Source organism: Convolutriloba macropyga, chromosome 1 (genome assembly GCF_964194025.1).
Source record: "Convolutriloba macropyga chromosome 1, txConMacr16.3, whole genome shotgun sequence".
Classification (NCBI taxonomy): Eukaryota; Metazoa; Xenacoelomorpha; order Acoela; family Convolutidae; genus Convolutriloba; species Convolutriloba macropyga.
This window is the reverse complement of record NC_134468.1, coordinates 6,480,050-6,501,362: the sequence shown is the minus strand read 5'-3', so window position 1 is coordinate 6,501,362 and position 21,313 is coordinate 6,480,050. Positions and strand designations below refer to the sequence as shown.

The window sequence follows — 21,313 nt, the reverse complement described above, 5'->3', positions numbered from 1 at the left end:
ATTTAATTCAAACAAAAAATTAGGCCTATAATGAGCCGTGAATTGATTGGGAAAACCATTAGGAAAAAAATCCAATCCAAAAAATCGAAAAAATAGTAAAAATCAGAGTGAAATTGCCGCACGTGAACAAAAAACCACTAGCGAGAAAGCGAATTTTTGTTCAAACACCGTTTTCTCACTCCAGTTTAAAATTAGAGCGAAAAAATTTCACGCCGCAAAACCACTCGCTTTTTCGCTCCACTTCCTGTTTCGGCGTGACCAAAATCACTACTCCAATTTGACTTGAAAAATCATGAAAATGTGTGAACAGATCTTAAAAAAAAAACATAGCCGGAAGAATTCCGGAAACGACTCGAAGTAGAAATCTGACTATTCTCACTGATCAGATGCATCACCAGCATATTACCAATCGACAGACATTGTAACCAATTCACAAAGAAAAGACTGGAGAAGTGGAAACTTGACAAAGAACAATAGCAAAAAATAATATTCTCTAAAAATCCAAACAAAATTCTCTACAAAAAGATAACATGCGGCTTCCCATCCATAACTCATAGAAAGCAATTAGTTATATATTTGGCTAGATCAATCGCCCACCAAGTACTTGCAGAGAAACGTTAAACGACAAACTAAAAAAAGTCTAAGAAAAACTCTTTAACGAATTAGAGTTTTGTATAATTTGTTTTAATGAAAACTGCCCTGCTAAGCCTTCAAGTGCAAATTCATAGAATCAACACCTACAAAAATGCTCCTTATTGAGAAAAAGTTACCAACAATAAAAACTTTAAATTGGAAGAAATAGGCAAAAAACTTAAAACGACAAAAAGTGGCCAAAATTTGCTCTGATTTACTCGATTTTCTTTAACAAAAACAACTCAAAACTAATATCAATCAAAATGAGAGACATTCAAAAGAGCTACAACAACTGAGTTCCACTAGAAAACTCCCCAAATGCTATCAAAGGTTGAGGAAGAATAGAAACGACATTTAAAACCAAATTGAACAAAACGAGAAAACTTAAGGTGTTTTTTAAATTTTACAAGAAAAAATAAAACCAAATAAAGTTACTTTGAGCAAATAGAGCAAAGAAATGCTCGCGAAATAATGGGCAAGTCATAACAAGCTTAAAAAAATTGTTTACGATTGAAAAAAAAAACGAAGAACAAAAAATTAAAAAAGTGGTTAAAAAATTCTCTATTTTTCTGTCATTTTTCTTCAGAAAAAAATGTTTTATACCAACAAAATTGAAATCAATTTATATCCCTGATATTCTTTGAGATACGAGCTTCCATGCAAATTGCACTTAAAGCAGTAAAACAAAACAAAAGGCCAAAATACATTAAATTTCGTCGAAAAATCAGCAAAATTGATCAAAAACCTCCAAATTTGCATAAAACTCAAATTAACTACTTGAAACCTTCAATTCCTATCAGAACGAGCTCAAATCCAATACAATATCATAATCAGACCTCATAAACAAGAAAAATTGCAAAAAACTGCTTTTAAAAGCCGCACGTGAACAAAAAAATTTCGCTCGCTCAGAGAAAATTTTTTCACACATCAATTTCTCGCTCTCTAAAAAACAGCGGTATGAACAAAAAACCACTCTCTTTTCGCTCCGCTCTTCACTTTTGTTCAGCAACTAAATCACTCCAATTTTTTCACGCGTTTCATTTCCCGCTTAAAAATTCACTCCAATAAAATTGATTAAAAAAAAGGTCTTCTCCAATACTCCTCTTCGAGTCGTAAAAAGACAGCGCCCCAATACAATTCAAATTGTTTGAATTGTAAAAACCAAGAGAAGGCCAATAATTGCCCCAGCTATCGCTGTGCGGCTATTAATAAACAGGGTAATCGAATTGGCCAAAGGGTTTCATTGGTTTATAATCCATGATTTACTTTATTGGTTTATCCGGTTTTTCTTTTTGACAATCCACGAATTTGAAGGAGCCTTACCGTGTTGATGGAAGTGTAGCTTTTGTGCTGAATCTTCTTGTATATGTCTCTGAGGCAAATGGGGTTCTGAAAACAAAATGCCACGAAAACATCAACCTTCTGATCTATACTGCAAAATTGTACAGCAGGAAAATATGTCAGTTGAGTACCTTAATGATTGAGGTGTATCCAGGAGCAATTTCATCGGTGACTGGATCCACAAACACACTAGCATCCTTGTGGGCTTCCACTTCTGTCAGCACTGAAATAGCGAAGCATCCATCTTTAAGTTTATTAATTTTTGTTCGTTGCTAACTCGAGGCGTAATTGAAAGGGTGTCAAGCGTGGGCGATTAGCGGTGGAATGAGGAGTGAGGGCATGTCTGTGTGCGTGTGTGTGGGGGGGAGGGGGAGGGTTTAAGCCGCTAAAAAACCGTCATCATAATTTTATGTCTCCTCATCAGCTTTGATGTGTACACATTTTTAGTAAAGCTTTAAGAGAACTGCTCAGTTAATAAATTCCCTCCACGCTTTACACGTTTAACCCTTTTTCAGGAAGAAAAGTCAAATGGTCACACAATAAGATTATCAAAAGAAAAGTCGCTAGCGTGAAAAGTCGCAAAAAAAAGACCAACAGGACTAACATAATTGCTACAAATTTCCTCTGAGAAATTTAAAATTTATTGAGCTAACGAGGTTTTCAATCTTCAATTAATATTAAATTAACTAAGTCAGATAGTAGATCTTTGCCAATTTCAATAGGATTTTTCCGTTTTGTTCAAGAAACTGTTCTGTGTGTAAAAGAAACAAATGAAGAAACTATTATCTTTCAGTTTTCGTTCGTTCGCTCCCGAACGCGTCGAGGTCAAAATTCCTTTCAGGCTTTAGTATGTCTGTCTACCTTGAAGTTTTTAGCTCAATCATGCTGATTTTTAAGGTATGCAAAACGATGAAGAGTAGCGCCTTTTAGCATTACGATGCCGTTCTTTTTGCTTGTCTCATCACCTAGCCTCAGTAATGACAGATCTAATAGGTTTACTAGCGAGACATTATTCGATTTACTTAATGGCTCAAGTTTGTAGGCTAAGGTTTCAAAGATTTTAACGACACTTGATCTCAAAAACTAAAGCGGAATTTTTTATTCCAGCCATATCTTTTCTCCTTTACGTTTTCTACACACTTATGCTTCGTCATGAACGGTTTCAAAATCTTCATGAGGCATTAGTTGAACTATTCAATAGTTTTATTGAATAGCTAAGGTTTATTTTTAATTTAATGCTACTCGTTTCCAAAAGGTAGTGAGTTTTTGAGCTCTATCTATATGTTGTGCGTTTTCTTCTGTAGTCGATTCATCTCAGTAATGACAGATCTCACAGAGTTCTTAATGAGGCAAGGCATTAGATAGCCAAATTATTCCGGTCCTCTTACAAATTGTTCTAAGAGACTTCGACACCATGTCATTATGAAAGTGATTTTTGCTCTTACGGGAGAGATATTGGATTTTTAAAAACGCTTTAGAAGACCAATTTAAAGTTTTGAATCAAAAGCGTATGGTATATATGCTTTATTAGTAAGTGCTGTCAAAAAGAATATTCTTTAAGTGTTCGCATTTACAGTTTTGCCTGCGTTTGTTCATTATTTTGTCTTCTACAGCGACCATTTTGCTTACTGTCTCCTAAGAGGCATAACGGAACCTGTTCGGTCAACTTTTACAACCTCTAAGAACCGCCCTTCACACCATAAGTATAACTCTCCAAAACAGTTTGTGAATCGCATACTTGGGTATTAGTGAGCTGAAAGACTCTAAGAGAACTTAATGCCCGCTAGGAGCTAACTGTTTATCCCATTTTTGAGTACGAAAATCCAAATGTGTCAAACGAAAAACCGGTCAAGCGAAAAATCGCAAAAAAAAACAACAAGACTAATATAATTGCTACAAATTCCGTTTGAGAGCAATTAAAAATTTGATTTCCCATGATGCAACGAATGTTTTGAGGCTATAGAAGCCTGAGTATCAACAAAACACACTTATGTCGCCACTATTTCGCTTAACCGTTTTGACTTCCTCTAGAATGTTCTCAAGAAGTCATGCTTCTGTTTGCAGGCTCTTCTCACGTAAGTGTTTGATTTGGTAATTGTTCAATTGTGTTCTGCTTTGCTGTAATAGATTCTTTAATTTATTCTTTTCATTTGAAAGTGTTTTGACAGGTACTGAAAATGTTAGTTATTAATTGTGCTGAATAATGTCTGAAATTAAAAACCCTTTTTCAGTCCTTTTCTTTAAATATTGATCAGTAAGTTACTGAATATTGTACTCAAAATGCATCTGAAAGCTGGATACGGTTATTTTAATACCCGAGAGTGATTCAGCTTCCACTACAATTTTCAACTTGCGTCGCCAAAACAATCGGGGGATATCATCGTTAGTGACTCACTTCTGTATCGCTTCGACAAGGGAGAACTGCCTGTTGATGTGTTGGCCATCAAAGGTGCCAGAACATACGATATTTGGAATGTTATAGACATGCTTCAGAAGAGCCATAAGGTCATCTTCTTCCGCGGTGGAAAAGACTTGACAAATCCCAAAAAGCGGGACAAAAATCGAACGATAAAAATACAAAGCATCCACAACCGACCAGTTTGCAAGGGAGCTCCAGCTTTCGGCACGGGCAAATAAAATAGCAGTTATTTGCAGAATCACAATCATAGCGGGTTTGCAAAGTGTCTTGCCTAAGGCAAATGATAAAGTGTCTTGCCTAAGGAAAATGATTTGTTTCGACAGTCACATACGAATTACGTGTTCGTCGGCACACCAAAAGTGCTTCACAGTGTATATGATAGAAATGGGATTCATCTCTCAAATTGGAAACTAAGCAACCTCAAGATGACTCAGGGACAGCGGTTGTTTGGTAAGCCGAAAAGGAGCCAACAGTGTGCAACAAAAATAAAGAAATGTTAATTCAACCGCGTGAAGTATTACAGTGGTTTAAGTAATTGTTCCTGTCAATACGATCTGAAAGTTAAATGATGTCAAGCATTTGAGGTTGTAAATAGGTATCCCCTGATCAGTCAATTGAGTGATCAGGTATTCACTGATTAGTCAATTGGCAAGTTTTGTCAATTGACAACCTTGTGTCCTGATCTGCTTTAGTGTCATAAAGGTTAAGTAGGATTTATGTCCGTATTTATTTATTTACTTTCTGTTTTAAAGTTTTTTCAATAGACAACTTCTTGGTTTGTTTGCCGAATAATTATATCATTGTCATCGCTGAAGCATTTCATTTGAAGAGTCTTTTGAGTGTAGCTGAAGGATCTAGGCGTCTTAATTGCATTAACAAAATTTCGTAGCTTTGCTTCTTCAATCATGTGTCCTTCGGGTAAAATCGATAGAACTACGGTGCTTAACTTTTGATTTGTACAAAATGTTCTCGCTTTTCGAGTTAATTATTTTTTGCTTATGTCTTTTTGAGTTAAACTGATTGACATTTTCTGTTTTTTATTGTTTCACAAAGTGTCGTAGCCTTTTGCCCTATCAATTTGTCTAAACATTTTTTGAGTAAGAAGGATGCAACGATGCTGCTCAATTTTTGTTTTTTTTTTAATTTTGTGGCTGAATAGAAACCTGATTATCAACAAAACACACTTATATCGCCACTATTTCGCTTGTTCTTAAGAAGTCATGCTTCTGTTTGCAGGCTCTTCTCACGTAGGTGTTTGATTTGGTAATTTATGAATTGTGTTCTGCTTTGCTGTAATAGATTCTTTAATTTATTCTTTTCATTTGAAAGTGTTTTGACAGGTACTGAAAATGTTAGTTATTAATTGTGCTGAATAATGTCTGAAATTAAAAACCCTTTTTCAGTCCTTTTCTTTAAATATTGATCAGTAAGTTACTGAATATTGTACTCAAAATGCATCTGAAAGCTGGATACGGTTATTTTAATACCCGAGAGTGATTCAACTTCCACTACAATTTTCAACTTGCGTCGCCAAAACAATCGGGGGATATCATCGTTAGTGACTCACTTCTGTATCGCTTCGACAAGGGAGAACCGCTTGTTGATGTGCTGGCAATCAAAGGTGCCAGAGCAGGCGATAGTTGGAACGTTAAAGACATGCTTGAGATGAACGATAAGGTCATCTTCTTCCTCGGTGGAAAAGACTTGACAGATCACGAGAAGCGGGACAAAAATCAAACGATGTCACTACTCAAAGCAGGCACTGGACAAGGTTGCACGGGAGCTCCAGATTTTGGCAGCGGCAATTGAAATGGCAATTATTCGCGGAATCCCATTCAGAGCAGTTTTGCCAAGTGTCTTGCCTAAGGCAAATGATTTGTTTCGACAGTCACATACGAATTACGTGCTCGTCGGCACACCAAAAGTGCTTCACAGTGTATATGATAGAAATGGGATTCATCTCTCAAATTGGAAACTAAGCAACCTCAAGATGACTCAGGGACAGCGGTTGTTTGGTAAGCCGAAAAGGAGCCAACAGTGTGCAACAAAAATAAAGAAAAATTAATTCAACCGCGTGAAGTATTACCGTGGTTTAAGTAATTGTTCCTGTCAATACGATCTGAAAGTTAAATGATGTCAAGCATTTGAGGTTGTAAATAGGTATGCCCTGATCAGTCAATTGACTGATCAGGTATTCACTGATCAGTCAATTGTCAAGTTTTGTCAATTGACAACCTTGTATCCCGATCTGCTTTAGTGTCATAAAGGTTAAGTAGGATTTATGTCCGTATTTATTTATTTACTTTCTGTTTTGAAGTTTTTTCAATAGACAACTTCTTGGTTTGTTTGCCGAATAATTATATCATTGTCATCCCTGAAGCATTTCATTTGATGAGTCTTTTGAGTGTAGCTGAAGGATCTAGGCGTCTTAATTGCATTAACAAAATTTCGTAGCTTTGCTTCTTCAATCATGTGTCCTTCGGGTAAAACCGATATAACTCTTCTAGAATGTACCTAAGAAGTCATGCTTCTATTTGCACGCTCTTCTCACGTAAGTGTTTGATTTGGTTCTTGTTGAATTGTGTTCTGCTTTGCTGTAAGAGATTCTATAATGTACTCTTTTCATTTGAATGTCTTTTGCCAGGCTCAGTCTGGTATTAGTTAGTACTGAAAATGTAATTAATTGTGCTGAACAACGTCTGAAATTAAAAATCCTTTTTCAGTCCTTTTCTTTAAAAACTGATCAGTAAGTTACTGAAGATTGTAGTCAAAACTCATCTGAAAGCTGGATAAGGTTACTTTAATACCCGAGAGGGATTCAGCTTCCACTACCACTTACAAAGACCGTCGCCAGAACAATAGAGGGATATCATCGTTAGTGACTGACTTCTGTATCCATTCGACAAGGGAGAACTACCTGTTGATGTGTTGGCCATCAAAGGTGCCAGAACATACGATATTTGGAATGTTAAAGACATGCTTTCAGTTGAACGATAAGGTCGTCTTCATCGGTGGAAATGACTTGACAGATCACGAGAAGCCGGACAAAAATCGAACAATTAAACTGCTCAACGCATGCATACCCGACCAGGTCGCACGGGAGCTCAAGCTTTTGCCAGGGGCAAAGAAAACGGCAGATACTTGCGGAATCCCATCCAGAGCGGATTTGCATATTGTCTTTCCTCAGGCAAATGATTTGCTTCGACAGTCGCATACGAATTACGTGTTCGTCGGCACGTCAAAAGGGCTCCACTGTGTAATAGATAGTAATGGGATTCATCTCTCAAATTGGCAACTAGGCAACTTCAAGATGACTCTGGGACAGCGGTTGTTTGGTTGGCCGAAAAAGAGCCAACAGTGTGCAACAAAAATCTAGTGATAAACTTAATAAATAGCAATCTTTGCTATTTAATAAGTAGTGTTTCAGTTAATTTGATCGACGAACCAGACTTTATTCTTGGGTAGCCCTTGTCTACGAAGGGATTTCAGTGATCTGGTTTATGTTAATAAATTGCCTGCCTAAGTGTCTTGCCTAAGGCAAATGATTTGTTTCGACAGTCACATACGAATTACGTGTTCGTCGGCAAACCAAAAGTGCTTCACAGTGTATATAATAGAAATGGGATTCATCTCTCAAATTGGAAACTAAGCAACCTCAAGATGTATCAGGGACAGCGGTTGTTTGGTAAGCCGAAAAGGAGCCAACAGTGTGCAACAAAAATAAAGAAATATTAATTCAACCGCGTGAAGTATTACAGTGGTTTAAGTAATTGTTCCTGTCAATACGATCTGAAAGTTAAATGATGTCAAGCATTTGAGGTTGTAAATAGGTATCCCCTGATCAGTCAATTGACTGATCAGGTATTCACTGATCAGTCAATTGTCAAGTTTTGTCAATTGACAACCTTGTGTCCTTATCTGCTTTAGTGTCATAAAGGTTAAGTAGGATTTATGTCCGTATTTATTTACTTACTTTCTGTTTTGAAGTTTTTTCAATAGACAACTTCTTGGTTTGTTTGCCGAATAATTATATCATTGTCATCCCTGAAGCATTTCATTTGATGAGTCTTTTGAGTGCAGCTGAAGGATCTAGGCGTCTTAATTGCATTAACAAAATTTCGTAGCTTTGCTTCTTCAATCATGTGTCCTTCGGGTAAAACCGATAGAACTGTTCTAGAATGTACCTAAGAAGTCATGCTTCTGTTTGCACGCTCTTCTCACGTAAGTGTTTGATTTGGTTATTGTTGAATTGTGTTTTGCTTTGCTGTATGAGATTCTATAATGTACTCTTTTCATTTGAATGTCTTTTGCCAGGCTCAGTCTGGTATTAGTTAGTACTGAAAATGTAATTAATTGTGCTGAGCAACGTCTGAAATTAAAAATCCTTTTTCAGTCCTTTTCTTTAAAAACTGATCAGTAAGTTACTGAAGATTGTAGTCAAAACTCATCTGAAAGCTGGATAAGGTTACTTTAATACCCGAGAGGGATTCAGCTTCCACTACCACTTACAAAGACCGTCGCCAGAACAATAGAGGGATATCATCGTTAGTGACTGACTTCTGTATCCATTCGACAAGGGAGAACTACCTGTTGATGTGTTGGCCATCAAAGGTGCCAGAACATACGATATTTGGAATGTTAAAGACATGCTTTCAGTTGAACGATAAGGTCGTCTTCATCGGTGGAAATGACTTGACAGATCACGAGAAGCCGGACAAAAATCGAACAATTAAACTGCTCAACGCATGCATACCCGACCAGGTCGCACGGGAGCTCAAGCCTTTGCCAGGGGCAAAGAAAACGGCAGATACTTGCGGAATCCCATCCAGAGCGGATTTGCATATTGTCTTTCCTCGGGCAAATGATTTGCTTCGACAGTCGCATACGAATTACGTGTTCGTCGGCACGTCAAAAGGGCTCCACTGTGTAATAGATAGTAATGGGATTCATCTCTCAAATTGGCAACTAGGCAACTTCAAGATGACTCTGGGACAGCGGTTGTTTGGTTGGCCGAAAAAGAGCCAACAATGTGCAACAAAAATCTAGTGATAAACTTAATAAATAGCAATCTTTGCTATTTAATAAGTAGTGTTTCAGTTAATTTGATCAACGAACCAGACTTTATTCTTGGGTAGCCCTTGTCTACGAAGGGATTTCAGTGATCTGGTTTATGTTAATAAATTGCCTGCCTAAGTGTCTTGCCTAAGGCAAATGATTTGTTTCGACAGTCACATACGAATTACGTGTTCGTCGGCAAACCAAAAGTGCTTCACAGTGTATATAATAGAAATGGGATTCATCTCTCAAATTGGAAACTAAGCAACCTCAAGATGTATCAGGGACAGCGGTTGTTTGGTAAGCCGAAAAAGAGCCAACAGTGTGCAACAAAAATAAAGAAATATTAATTCAACCGCGTGAAGTATTACAGTGGTTTAAGTAATTGTTCCTGTCAATAAGATCTGAAAGTTAAATGATGTCAAGCATTTGAGGTTGTAAATAGGTATCCCCTGATCAGTCAATTGACTGATCAGGTATTCACTGATCAGTCAATTGTCAAGTTTTCTCAACTGACAACCTTGTGTCCTTATCTGCTTTAGTGTCATAAAGGTTAAGTAGGATTTATGTCCGTATTTATTTATTTACTTTCTATTTTGAAGTTTTTTCAATAGACAACTTCTTGGTTTGTTTGCCGAATAATTATATCATTGTCATCCCTGAAGCATTTCGTTTGATGAGTCTTTTGAGTGTAGCTGAAGGATCTAGGCGTCTTAATTGCATTAACAAAATTTCGTAGCTTTGCTTCTTCAATCATGTGTCCTTCGGGTAAAACCGATAGAACTGTTCTAGAATGTACCTAAGAAGTCATGCTTCTGTTTGCACGCTCTTCTCACGTAAGTGTTTGATTTGGTTATTGTTGAATTGTGTTTTGCTTTGCTGTATGAGATTCTATAATGTACTCTTTTCATTTGAATGTCTTTTGCCAGGCTCAGTCTGGTATTAGTTAGTACTGAAAATGTAATTAATTGTGCTGAACAACGTCTGAAATTAAAAATCCTTTTTCAGTCCTTTTCTTTAAAAACTGATCAGTAAGTTACTGAAGATTGTAGTCAAAACGCATCTGAAAGCTGGATAAGGTTACTTTAATACCCGAGAGGGATTCAGCTTCCCCTACCACTTACAAAGACCGTCGCCAGAACAATCGAGGGATATCATCGTTAGTGACTGACTTCTGTATCCATTCGACAAGGGAGAACTACCTGTTGCTGTGTTGGCCACCAAAGGTGCCACAACATACGACATTTGGAATGTTAAAGACATGCTTTCAGTTGAACGATAAGGTCGTCTTCATCGGTGGAAATGACTTGACAGATCACGAGAAGCCGGACAAAAATCGAACAATTAAACTGCTCAACGCATGCACACCCGACCAGGTCGCACGGGAGCTCAAGCTTTTGCCAGGGGCAAAGAAAACGGCATATAATTGCGGAATCCCATCCAGAGCGGATTTGCATATTGTCTTTCCTCAGGCAAATGATTTGCTTCGACAGTCGCATACGAATTACGTGTTCGTCGGCAGGTCAAAAGGGCTCCACTGTGTAATAGATAGTAATGCGATTCATCTTTCAAATTGGCAACTAGGCAACTTTAATATGACTCTGGGACAGCGGTTGTTTGGTTGGCCGAAAAAGAGCCAACAGTGTGCAACAAAAATCTAGTGATAAACTTAATAAATAGCAATCTTTGCCATTTAATAAGTAGTGTTTCAGTTAATTTGATCCACGAACCAGATTTTATTCTTGGGTAGCCCTTGTCTACGAAGGGATTTCAGTGATCTGGTTTATGTTAATAAATTGCCATATAGCTTGGCTTGTCCCCTCAGACGAACAGACTTGGATTATTGTCTACAGCTCTCATCTGTTATTGTCAGAGTTACTAAGCTACCGTTTACAGTGATAAACGGACTCTTAGGTGTACGATTAGACAATTAAACTTGGATCATCGTCTGCAACATTCATCCGTTTTTGTCAGAGTTAGCGATCAGCTTTGTCGACTCAGTTACCGTTTAAACTGGTAACGAATTTTTCGAATTTAGTATTAGGACAATTATTTTCTAAGCTACCGTTTACAGTGGTAAATGGCCTCTTAATAGGTTTACGAGAAGACGAAAATTACAACCATGCCTACACGAGCTCTAACTGCTAAAGAGAAATTTACCGAAAAAGAGAACCGCTGCAATAACGAGGACTGTCCTGTTATTTCTTAAAGTCTGGGTTCCGATCACTTATGATTGCAGCAGACCATTTCTCCGTGGATTCTGAGCTGCAATCAAAGAGAACCACCCAAAAAGCTATGCCAACGTGTTAGTAGATAATATCACAAAAGAACAAAACTCGCTCTGGTGTAGCTCGCAAAAGCAGGCCAGAGCAAATCGAACAAGATAACAAAAAGCTTAATCTGATTATCAAGGGCTCTGTTACTTCCAATTCTCCAAACGATAGCATTTTAGTGCAGAATCTTGGCCAAGAAATTGGTGTAGAACTCAATCCTGACAATTTTTATTCTTTACGCATTGGAAAGAAGAACGCTGAAAATAGCCGACAGCTTTTATTGTTAAAGTTCAAGAGCGCTTTGAAACGAAAACAGTTTTTTAGCAAATGCAAAAAATTAAAAGCCTCTAAGTCTTACTCAAATCTATTTGTAGACCCGGACCTAACGAAATCTGAAAGAGAAGCACAATATCAACTGCGGGTCGAAAAACGCAGCCTACAGCAGAAATACAATAACAAGAGCTTTGTGATCAGAAACGGAAGAGTGACTGAACGAAAATGACTACGAAATGAAACGAGCAACTGCTTGGATCTAAAAATTTTATTGTTTAATGTTCAAAGCTTAATCATGTTGGAGAGGCGCCTCACCTTGACTGAGCTACTAATAGCAAAACAGCCCAACTTAATTGGAATCGTTGAGACTTGGCTCAATTTTTCGGTTTTGGATCTAGCTGTGTTCTGTGGGCTTCCATATACTGTAATAGGACGGTTCAACAGGCCGGAAAGGCAGCACGGAGGACTCCCAGCAATCAGTAAGTCACTTTCCATTTCAACCGAGGTTTCAGATGTCTAAATTGAAGAACTTTTTTTCAGTTGCTTACTTAAATATGAATCATTTTGTCCAGGCTTAGTGCTTGCTTATCTACCTCCGAAAGGCTACAAATATTATGTATCTACGACGGAAGCTACTGAACAGCTACGTTTTGTTATGACTAACTTTGAGAAATTGAGAGCGAACAATTGCTTTCGAGAGTTTCATACAATTACTTTGGGTGACTTCAATTTCTCTTCTGTGAATTGGGACTGCATGAAGTCTTCTCGATCCGATGAGCAATTATTAATAGATTTTTTGGCTCAAGATTTCCTGATGGAGCAAATAATCCAAATCCAACCCTTAAACAAGGAAACATCCTGGACTTAGCTTTTGTTTCTCAAGCGGAGGCTTCGGACTACGAGCTGCTAAATTCGAAACTTTCAGATCATACACACGTCCTCTTGACGTACTCAGCAAGATATTCCTTGCAATAACTTGTTATCAGAGTATTCGCTGAGCAGTTTTGACGAAACTGCATTCCTGCAATCTTTTAACATTGATAGCCCATTGCCAAACTCTCCGATGAATGGGAACTCAAACCAAAGCTTTTCTTCACTCTGATAATCCAACTTTTAGAATGCGTTGCCCTCTTCCTTAACGTTGAAACGCAGAAAGCGGCGTTCTTTGCCCTTCTTTTATTAATCATTGACCGTTCATTATCTTTACAAGTTGGAAACTGCCAGGAGGCGAAAAGCCTGTGACATAGTCATTAGAGAACTTGAAATTTAAGTTTCACTCGAACTCGACAAAGCTTCATTTTTGAGTTCTGCTAAATTCTTTTCAAATAATGATGCGTTCAAGTTATTGAAGCGCCTCGGTGTTAGACCTTCTTTACCAAATGAAGTATATTGGAAGGATATTGAAGCTGAAACAGTTCTCGACAAGGCTAACCTCTTCAATTCTTTCTTCAAATTAGTATTCCGAATTCTCGAACGTTTCTTTTCCTTTCGGTCAAGAACCCACCTCGGATACTTTTCTGTCAGAAATTTGTTTTGACGGTCATAAGCTACAAGAACGAGTTACTTAGAGATGTTGAGACAGGTACCATTGCGGCTTGTGACGGTATTCCACCATTTATTTATAGTTCTTGTTCCGATCTTCTTGCACTTTATGTTCATTCTCTCTTCAGCTTTATCTTACGAACAACTTGCTGGCCCTTATTCTGGAAATGCGCTCATGTATCACCTATTCACAATAAAGGATTAAAGTCAGACATTGAAATTTATCGCTCTAAACCTATCCTGCCACGAATTTCCCTTGCATTTGAGATAATTATTTTTGATTATTTGTATTCGAAGATCCGACACAAAATTAATTCTGATCAGCACCGTTTTCAACAGGGCCACTCAACAATTACACAACTCGTTCTCTTCGTAGACGAATTATATGCCAATTTTGACAATAATTGGGAGCAAATTGTACTATATCTTGACTTCAGTAAAGCATTTGATACTGTCAATCATGCAACCCTTATTAGTAAACTGGCCTATTTTGTATTAACCTCGAGTTTAGAAACTTAATTAGATCATATTTGGCTGAAAGAAAGCAACGATTTCGCATCGACGGAAACCTTTCTGACATTGTATCTATAGATAGTTATGTTCCCCATGGAAGTGTTCTGGGACCACTGTTGTTTTTGGTTTATATGGATATGTTGTCACTTCATAAAAATTCCAATTGTTACTGCTTTGCGGATGATACCAAGTTGGTATGCTCTTCAACAAATGCTTTTAGTGACAGTCAAGAGGACATCAATCCATTGTATAACTGGTCAAATTCTAACAGCTTGAAGTTCAATACATCAAAATGTTCTTATATCCAAATTTCAAAGAAAACTACTGGTGATTTCTTCTTAAACAACGAAAAACTGCGAAGAGTGGAATCAATACGATCCGAAATTTAAATGGTTTGAAGTATTTGAGATTGTAAATAGGTATCCCCTGATCAGGAGTTTAGTCAATTGACAACTTTGTGCCCTGATCTGCTTTAGTGTCATGAAGGTCAAATAAGAATTAAGTCCGTATTTATTTATTTACCTTCAGTTAAGTTTTTTTCAATAGACAACTTGGTTTGTTTGCCGAATACCTGTATTTGATCGTTGTGTGCAGCTGAAGCATTTCATCTGATGAGTCTTTTGAGTATAGCTGAAGGATCTAGGCGTCTTAATTGCATTAACAAAATTTTGTAGCTTTGCCTCCTCAATCATTTGTCTTTCGGGTAAAGCCGATAGAACTACGCTGATTAATTTTTGGTTTGTACAAACATTTCTCGCTTTTCGCTCCTTATTACTTTTCACTAATGTGTCTTTTGAGCGAAACTGATTGACTTTTTTTTTATTGTTTCACAAAGTGTCGTAGCCTTTTGCCCTATCATTTTCTCTAATTTTCTCTAATTTAATCATTTTTTTGAGTAAGAAGGATGCAACGATGCTGCTCAATTTTTGCTTTTTGTTAAAATTTTGTGGCTGAATAGAAGCCTGATTATCAAGAAAACCCACTTTTGTCGCCACTATTTCGCTTAACCGTTGTGATTTCTTCTAGAATGTTCCTAAGAAGTCATGCTTCTGTTTGCACGCTCGTCTCACGTAAGTGTTTGATTTGATTATAGTTGAATTGTGTTCTGCTTTGTTGTAATAGATTCTATAATTTACTCTTATCATTTGAAAGTCTTTTGATAGGATCAGTCTGGTGTTAGTTAGTACTGGAAATGTTATTTATTAATTGTGCTGAACAATGTCTGAAATTAAAAACGCTTTTTCAGTCCTTTTCCTGTAAAAACTGATCAGTAAGTTATTAAAAAATTGTAGTCAAAACGCATCTGACAGCTGGATATGGTTACTTTAATACCCGAGAGGGATTTAGCTTTCACTACCACTTATAACGACCGTCGCCAAAACAATTAGGGATAACATCGTTAGTGACTCACTTCTGTATCGCTTCGACGAGGGAAAACTGCCTGTTGATGTGTTGGCCATCAAAGGTGCCAGAACATACGATATTTGGAATGTTAAAGACATGCTTCAGAAGAACCATAACGTCATCTTCTTCCTCGGTGGAAATGATTTTACAGTTCACGAGAAGCGGGACAAAAATCGAACGCAAAGCATGCACTTCTGACCAGGTCGCACGGGAGCTCCAGTTTTTGGCAGGGGCAATGAAAAGAGCAGCTATTTGCGGGATCCCATTCAGAGCGGGTTTGCAAAGTGTCTCGCATCAGGCAAATGATTTGCTTCGACAGTCGCATACGAATTACTCGCTCGTCGGCATGTCAAAAGGGCTGCACCGTGTAAATGATAGATATGGGACTCATCTCTCAAATTGGCAACTCGGCAAATTCATGATGACTCTGGGACAGCGGTTTGGTTGGCCAAAACGGAGCCAACAGTGTGCAACAAAAAAACCAAGAAAAATTAACCCAACCTTGTGAAGTAATACAGTGCTTTAAGTTATTGTTCCTTTCAATACAATCCGAAATTTAAATGGTTCCAAGTATTTGAGATTGTAAATAGATATCCCTTGAACAGAAGTTTTGTCAATTGACAACTTCGTGCCCTGATCTGCTTTAGTGTCATAAAGGTCAAATAAGAATTAAGACCGTATTTATTTATTTACGTTCTGTTTTGAAGTTTTTTCAAAAGACAACTTCTTGGTTTGTTTGCCGAATACATAAATTTGATATTTGTGTGCGCTGAAGCATTTCGTCTGAAAATTCTTTTGAGTATAGTATTTTTTCAGTTGCTTACTTAAATATGAATCATTTTGTCCAGGCTTAGTGCTGTTTATCTACCTCCGAAAGGCTCCAAATATTATGTATCTACGTCGGAAGCTACTGAACAGCTACGTTTTGTTATGACTAACTTTGAGAAATTGAGAGCGAACAATTGCTTTCGAGAGTTTCATACAATTAGTTTGGGTGACTTCAATTTCTCTTCTGTGAATTGGGACTGCATGAAGTCTTCTCGATCCGATGAGCAATTATTAATAGATTTTTTGGCTCAAGATTTCCTGATGGAGCAAATTATCCAAATCCAACGCTTAAACAAGGAAACATTCTGGACTTAGCTTTTGTTTCTCAAGCGGAGGCTTCGGACTACGAGCTGCTAAATTCGAAACTTTCAGATCATACACACGTCCTCTTGACGTACTCAGCAAGATATTCCTTGCAATAACTTGTTATCAGAGTATTCGCTGAGCAGTTTTGACGAAACTGCATTCCTGCAATCTTTTAACATTGATAGCCCATTGCCAAACTCTCCGATGAATGGGAACTCAAACCAAAGCTTTTCTTCACTCTGGATATCCAACTTTCAGAATGCGTTGCCCTCTTCCTTAACGTTGAAACGCAGAAAGCGGCGTTCTTTGCCCTTCTTTTATTCATCATTGACCGTTCATTATCTTAACAAGTTGGAAACTGCCAGGAGGCGAAAAGCCTGTGACATAGCCATTAGAGAACTTGAAATTGAAGTTTCAGTTTATCGAACTCGACAAAGCTTCATTTTTGAGTTCTGCTAAATTCTTTTCAACTAATGATGCGTTCAAGTTATTGAAGCGCCTCGGTGTTAGACCTACTTTACCAAAAAAGGTATATTGGAAGGATATTGAAGCTGAAACAGTTCTGGACAAGGCTAACCTCTTCAATTCTTTCTTCAAAGAAGTATTCCGAATTCTCGAACGGTTCTTTTCCTTTCGGTCAAGAACCAACCTCGGATACTTTTCTGTCAGAAATTTGTTTTGACGGTCATCAGCTACACGAACGAGTTACTTAGAGATGTTCAGACAGGTACCATTGCGGCTTGTGACGGTATTCCACCATTTATTTATAGTTCTTGTTCCGAACTTCTTGCACCTTATGTTCATTCTCTCTTCAGCTTTATCTTACGAACAACTTGCTGGCCCTTATTCTGGAAATGCGCTCATGTATCACCTATTTACAAGAAGGGATTAAAGTCAGACACTGAAATTTATCGCCCTAAACCTATCCTGCCACGAATTTCCCTTGCATTTGAGATAATTATTTTTGATTATTTGTATTCGAAGATCCTACACAAAATTAATTCTAATCAGCACGGTTTTCATCAGGGCCACTCAACAATTACACAACTCGTTCTCTTCGTAGACGAATTGTATGCCAATTTTGACAATAATTGGGAGCAAATTGTACTATATCTTGACTTCAGTAAAGCATTTGATACTGTCAATCATTCAACCCTTATTAGTAAACTGGCCTATTTTGTATTAGACCTCGAGTTTAGAAACTTAAATAGATCGTATTTTGCTGAAAAAACGCAACGATTTTGCATCGATGAAAACCTATCTGACATTGTATCTATAGATAGTTATGTTCCCCAAGGAAGTGTTCTGGTACCACTGTTGTTTTTGGTTTATATGGATATGTTGTCACTTCACAAAAATTCCAATTGTTACTGCTTTGCGGATGATACCAAGTTGGTATGCTCTTCAACAAATGTTTTTAGTGACAGTCAAGAGGACATCAATCCATTGTATAACTGGTCAAATTCTAACAGCTTGAAGTTCAATACATCAAAATGTTCTTATATCCATATTTCAAAGAAAACTACTGGTGATTTCTTCTTAAACAACAAAAAACTGCGAAGAGTGGAATCAATACGACCCGAAATTTAAATGGTTTGAAGTATTTGAGATTGTAAATAGGTATAGGTAGCCCCTGATCAGGAGTTTCGTCAATTGATAACTTCTTGCCCTGATCTGCTTTAGCGTCATAAAGGTCAAATAACAATAAAGTCCGTATTTATTTATTTACCTTCAGTTAAGTTTTTTCAATAGACAACTTGGTTTGTTTGCCGATTACCTGATTTTGATATTTCTGTGCAGCTAAAGCATTTCATCTGATGAGTTTTTTGAGTATAGCTGAAGGATCTAGGTGTCTTAATTGCATTAACAAAATTTTGTAGCTTTGCCTTCCCAATCATGTGTCCTTCGGGTAAAGACGATAGAACTACGCTGATAAATTTTTGGTTTGTACAAACATTTCTCGCTTTTCGCTCCTTATTACTTTTAACTAATGTGTCTTTTGAGCGAAACTGATTGACTTTTTGTTTTTTATTATTTCACAAAGTGTCGTAGCCTTTTGCCCTATCACTTTGTCTAATCTTTTTGTAAAAAAGATGCAGCGATTATGCTGAATTTTTGGTTTTTGTTAAAATTTTGTGGCTCGTTATTGGCTCACTTCTGTATCGCTTCGACCAGGGAGAAATTCCTGTTGATGTGTTGCCCATCAAAGGTGCCAGAACATATGATATTTGGAATGTTAAAGACATGCTTCAGGTGAACGATAAGGTCATCTTCCTCGGTTGAAATGACTTGACAGATCACGAGAAGCCGGACAAAAATTGAACAATGAAACTACTCAAAGCATGCACACCCAACCAGGTCGCACGGGAGCTCCAGCTTTTGCCAGGGGCAAAGAAAACGGCAGATACTTGCGGAATCCCATTCAGAGCGGATTTGCAAATTGTCTTGCCTAAGGCAATCGATTTGCTTCGACAGTCGCATACGAATTACGTGTTCGTCGGCACGTCAAAAGGGCTCCACTGTGTAAATGATAGAAATGGGATTCATCTCAATTTGGCAACTAGGCAACTTCAAAATGACTCTGGGACAGCGGTATTTTGGTTAGCCGAAAAGGAGCCAATAGTGTGCAACAAAAATCAAGGAAAATTAGTCCAACCGCGTTACGTAATACAGTGCTTTAAGTTACTGTTCATGTAAAAACACTCCGAAATTTAAAAGGTTTCAAGTATTGGAGATTGTAAATAGGTATCCCATTATCAGAAGTTCTGTCAACTGACAACTTCGTGCCCTGATCTGTTTTAGTGTAATAAAGGTGAAATAGAAAGTAAGTCCGTATTTATTTATTTACCTTCTGTTTTGAAGTTTTTTCAATCTTCTTGGTTTGTTTGCCGATTACCTGAACTTGATCTTTGTGTGACGCTGTATCATTTCATCTGATGAGTTATTTGAGTATAGCTGAAGGATCAAGGTGTCTTAATTGCATTAACAAAATTTTGTAGCTTTGCCTCCACAATCATGTGTCCTTCGGGTAAAGACGATAGAACTACGCTGATTAATTTTTGGTTTGTACAAACATTTCTCGCTTTTCGCTCCTTATTTTAACTAATGTGTCTTTTGAGTGAAACGATAGACTTTTTGCTTTTTATTGTTTCACAAAGTGTCGTAGCCTTTCGCCCTATCATTTTGTCTAATCTTTTTCTTGAGTAAGAAGGATGCAACGATGCTGCTCAATTTTTGGTATTGTTAAAAATTTGAGGCTGAATAGAAGCCTGATTATCAACAAAACCCACTTTTGTCGCCACTATTTCGCTTAACCGTTGTGATTTCTTCTAGAATGTTCCTAAGAAGTCATGCTTCTGTTTGCACGCTCTTCTCAGGTAAGTGTTTGATTTGATTATAGTTGAATTGTGTTCTGCTTTGCTGTAATAGATTCTATAATTTACTCTTTTTATTGGAAAGTCTTTTGATAGGATCAGTCTGGTGTTAGTTAGTACTGAAAATGTTATTTATTAATTGTGCTGAACAATGTATGAAATTCAGAACCCTTTTTCAGTTCTTTTCCTTTAAAAACTGATCAGAAAGTTACTAAAAATTGTAGTCAAAACGCATCTGACAGCTGGATATGGTTACTTTAATACCCGAGAGGGATTTAGCTTCCACTACCACTTATAACGACCGTCGCCAAAACAATTGAGGGATATCATCGTTAGTGACTCACTTCTGTGTCGGTTCGACAAGGGAGACCTGCCTATTGATGTGTTGGCCATCAAAGGTGCCAGAACATACGATATTTGGAATGTTAAAGACATGCCTCAGAAGAACCAAAACGTCATCTTCTTCCTCGGTGGAAATGAATTTACAGTTCACGAGAAGCGGGACAAAAATCGAACGCAAAGCATGCACTTCTGACCAGGTCGCACGGGATCTGCAGCTTTTGGCAGGGGCAATGAAAAGGGCAGTTATTTGCGGAATCCCATTCAGAGCGGGTTTGCAAAGTGTCTTGCCTAAGGCAAATGATTTGCTTCGACAGTCGCATACGAATTACGTGTTCGTCGGCACGTCAAAAGGGCTCCACTGTGTAAATGATAGAAATGGGATTCATCTCAAATTGGCAACTAGGCACCTTCAAGATGACTCTGGGACGGCAGTTGTTTGGTTGGCCGAAATGGAGCCAATAGTGTGCAACAAAAATCAAGAAAAATTAATCCAACCGCGTTAAGTAATACAGTGCTTTAAGTTATTGTTCATGTCAAAACAACCCAAAATTTAAAAGGTTTCAAGTATTTGAGATTGTAAATAGATAACCCCTGATCAGAAGTTTTGTCAATTGACAACTTCGTGCCCTGATCTGCTTTAGTGTCATAAAGGTCAAATAATAATTAAGTCCATATTTATTTATTTACGTTCTGTTTTGAAATTTTTTCAAAAGACAACTTCTTGGTTCGTTTGCCAAATACATAAACTTGATCTTTGTGTGCCGCTGAAGCATTTCGTCTGATGAGTCTTTTGAGTATAGCTGAAGGATCTAGGCGTCCTAATTGAATTAACAAAAATTCGTAGCTTTGCCTCAACCATGTGTCCTTAAGGTCAAACCGATAGAACTACGCTGCTTAATTTTGGTTTGTAAACATTTCTCGCTTTTCGCTCCTGATTATTTTTAACTAATGTGTCTTTGTCTAATCTATCATTTTGTCTAATCTTTATTCTTTGAGTAAGAAGGATGCAA

At 37.5% G+C, this 21,313-nt stretch overlaps 2 protein-coding genes across 4 annotated transcripts in view; both read right to left on the bottom strand.

Annotated features, from left to right (window-relative positions):
• The window catches only part of LOC142334575 (NSFL1 cofactor p47-like), a 300,271-nt gene that overhangs the window by 64,092 nt on the left and 214,866 nt on the right, over nucleotides 1–21,313 (bottom strand). Inside the window, exon 1 of one of the 3 annotated variants that reach the window (XM_075382719.1) lies at nucleotides 7,800–7,810. The exons of the other annotated variants lie outside the window; for them this stretch is intronic. The gene's annotated coding sequence lies outside the window, so the exon portion shown is untranslated. Of the gene's footprint in view, nucleotides 1–7,799; nucleotides 7,811–21,313 lie in introns of those variants that run through there. 3 annotated transcript variants of the gene reach the window in all.
• Nucleotides 1–21,313, bottom strand: part of LOC142334538 (uncharacterized) — a 239,738-nt gene that overhangs the window by 3,559 nt on the left and 214,866 nt on the right. Inside the window, exons 9-10 of the mRNA XM_075382652.1 lie at nucleotides 2,106–2,197; nucleotides 1,957–2,022 (exon numbers count right to left, since the gene is read on the bottom strand). Of these exons, the coding sequence (XP_075238767.1) occupies nucleotides 1,957–2,022; nucleotides 2,106–2,197 (158 nt within the window). The remainder of the gene's footprint in view (nucleotides 1–1,956; nucleotides 2,023–2,105; nucleotides 2,198–21,313) is intronic.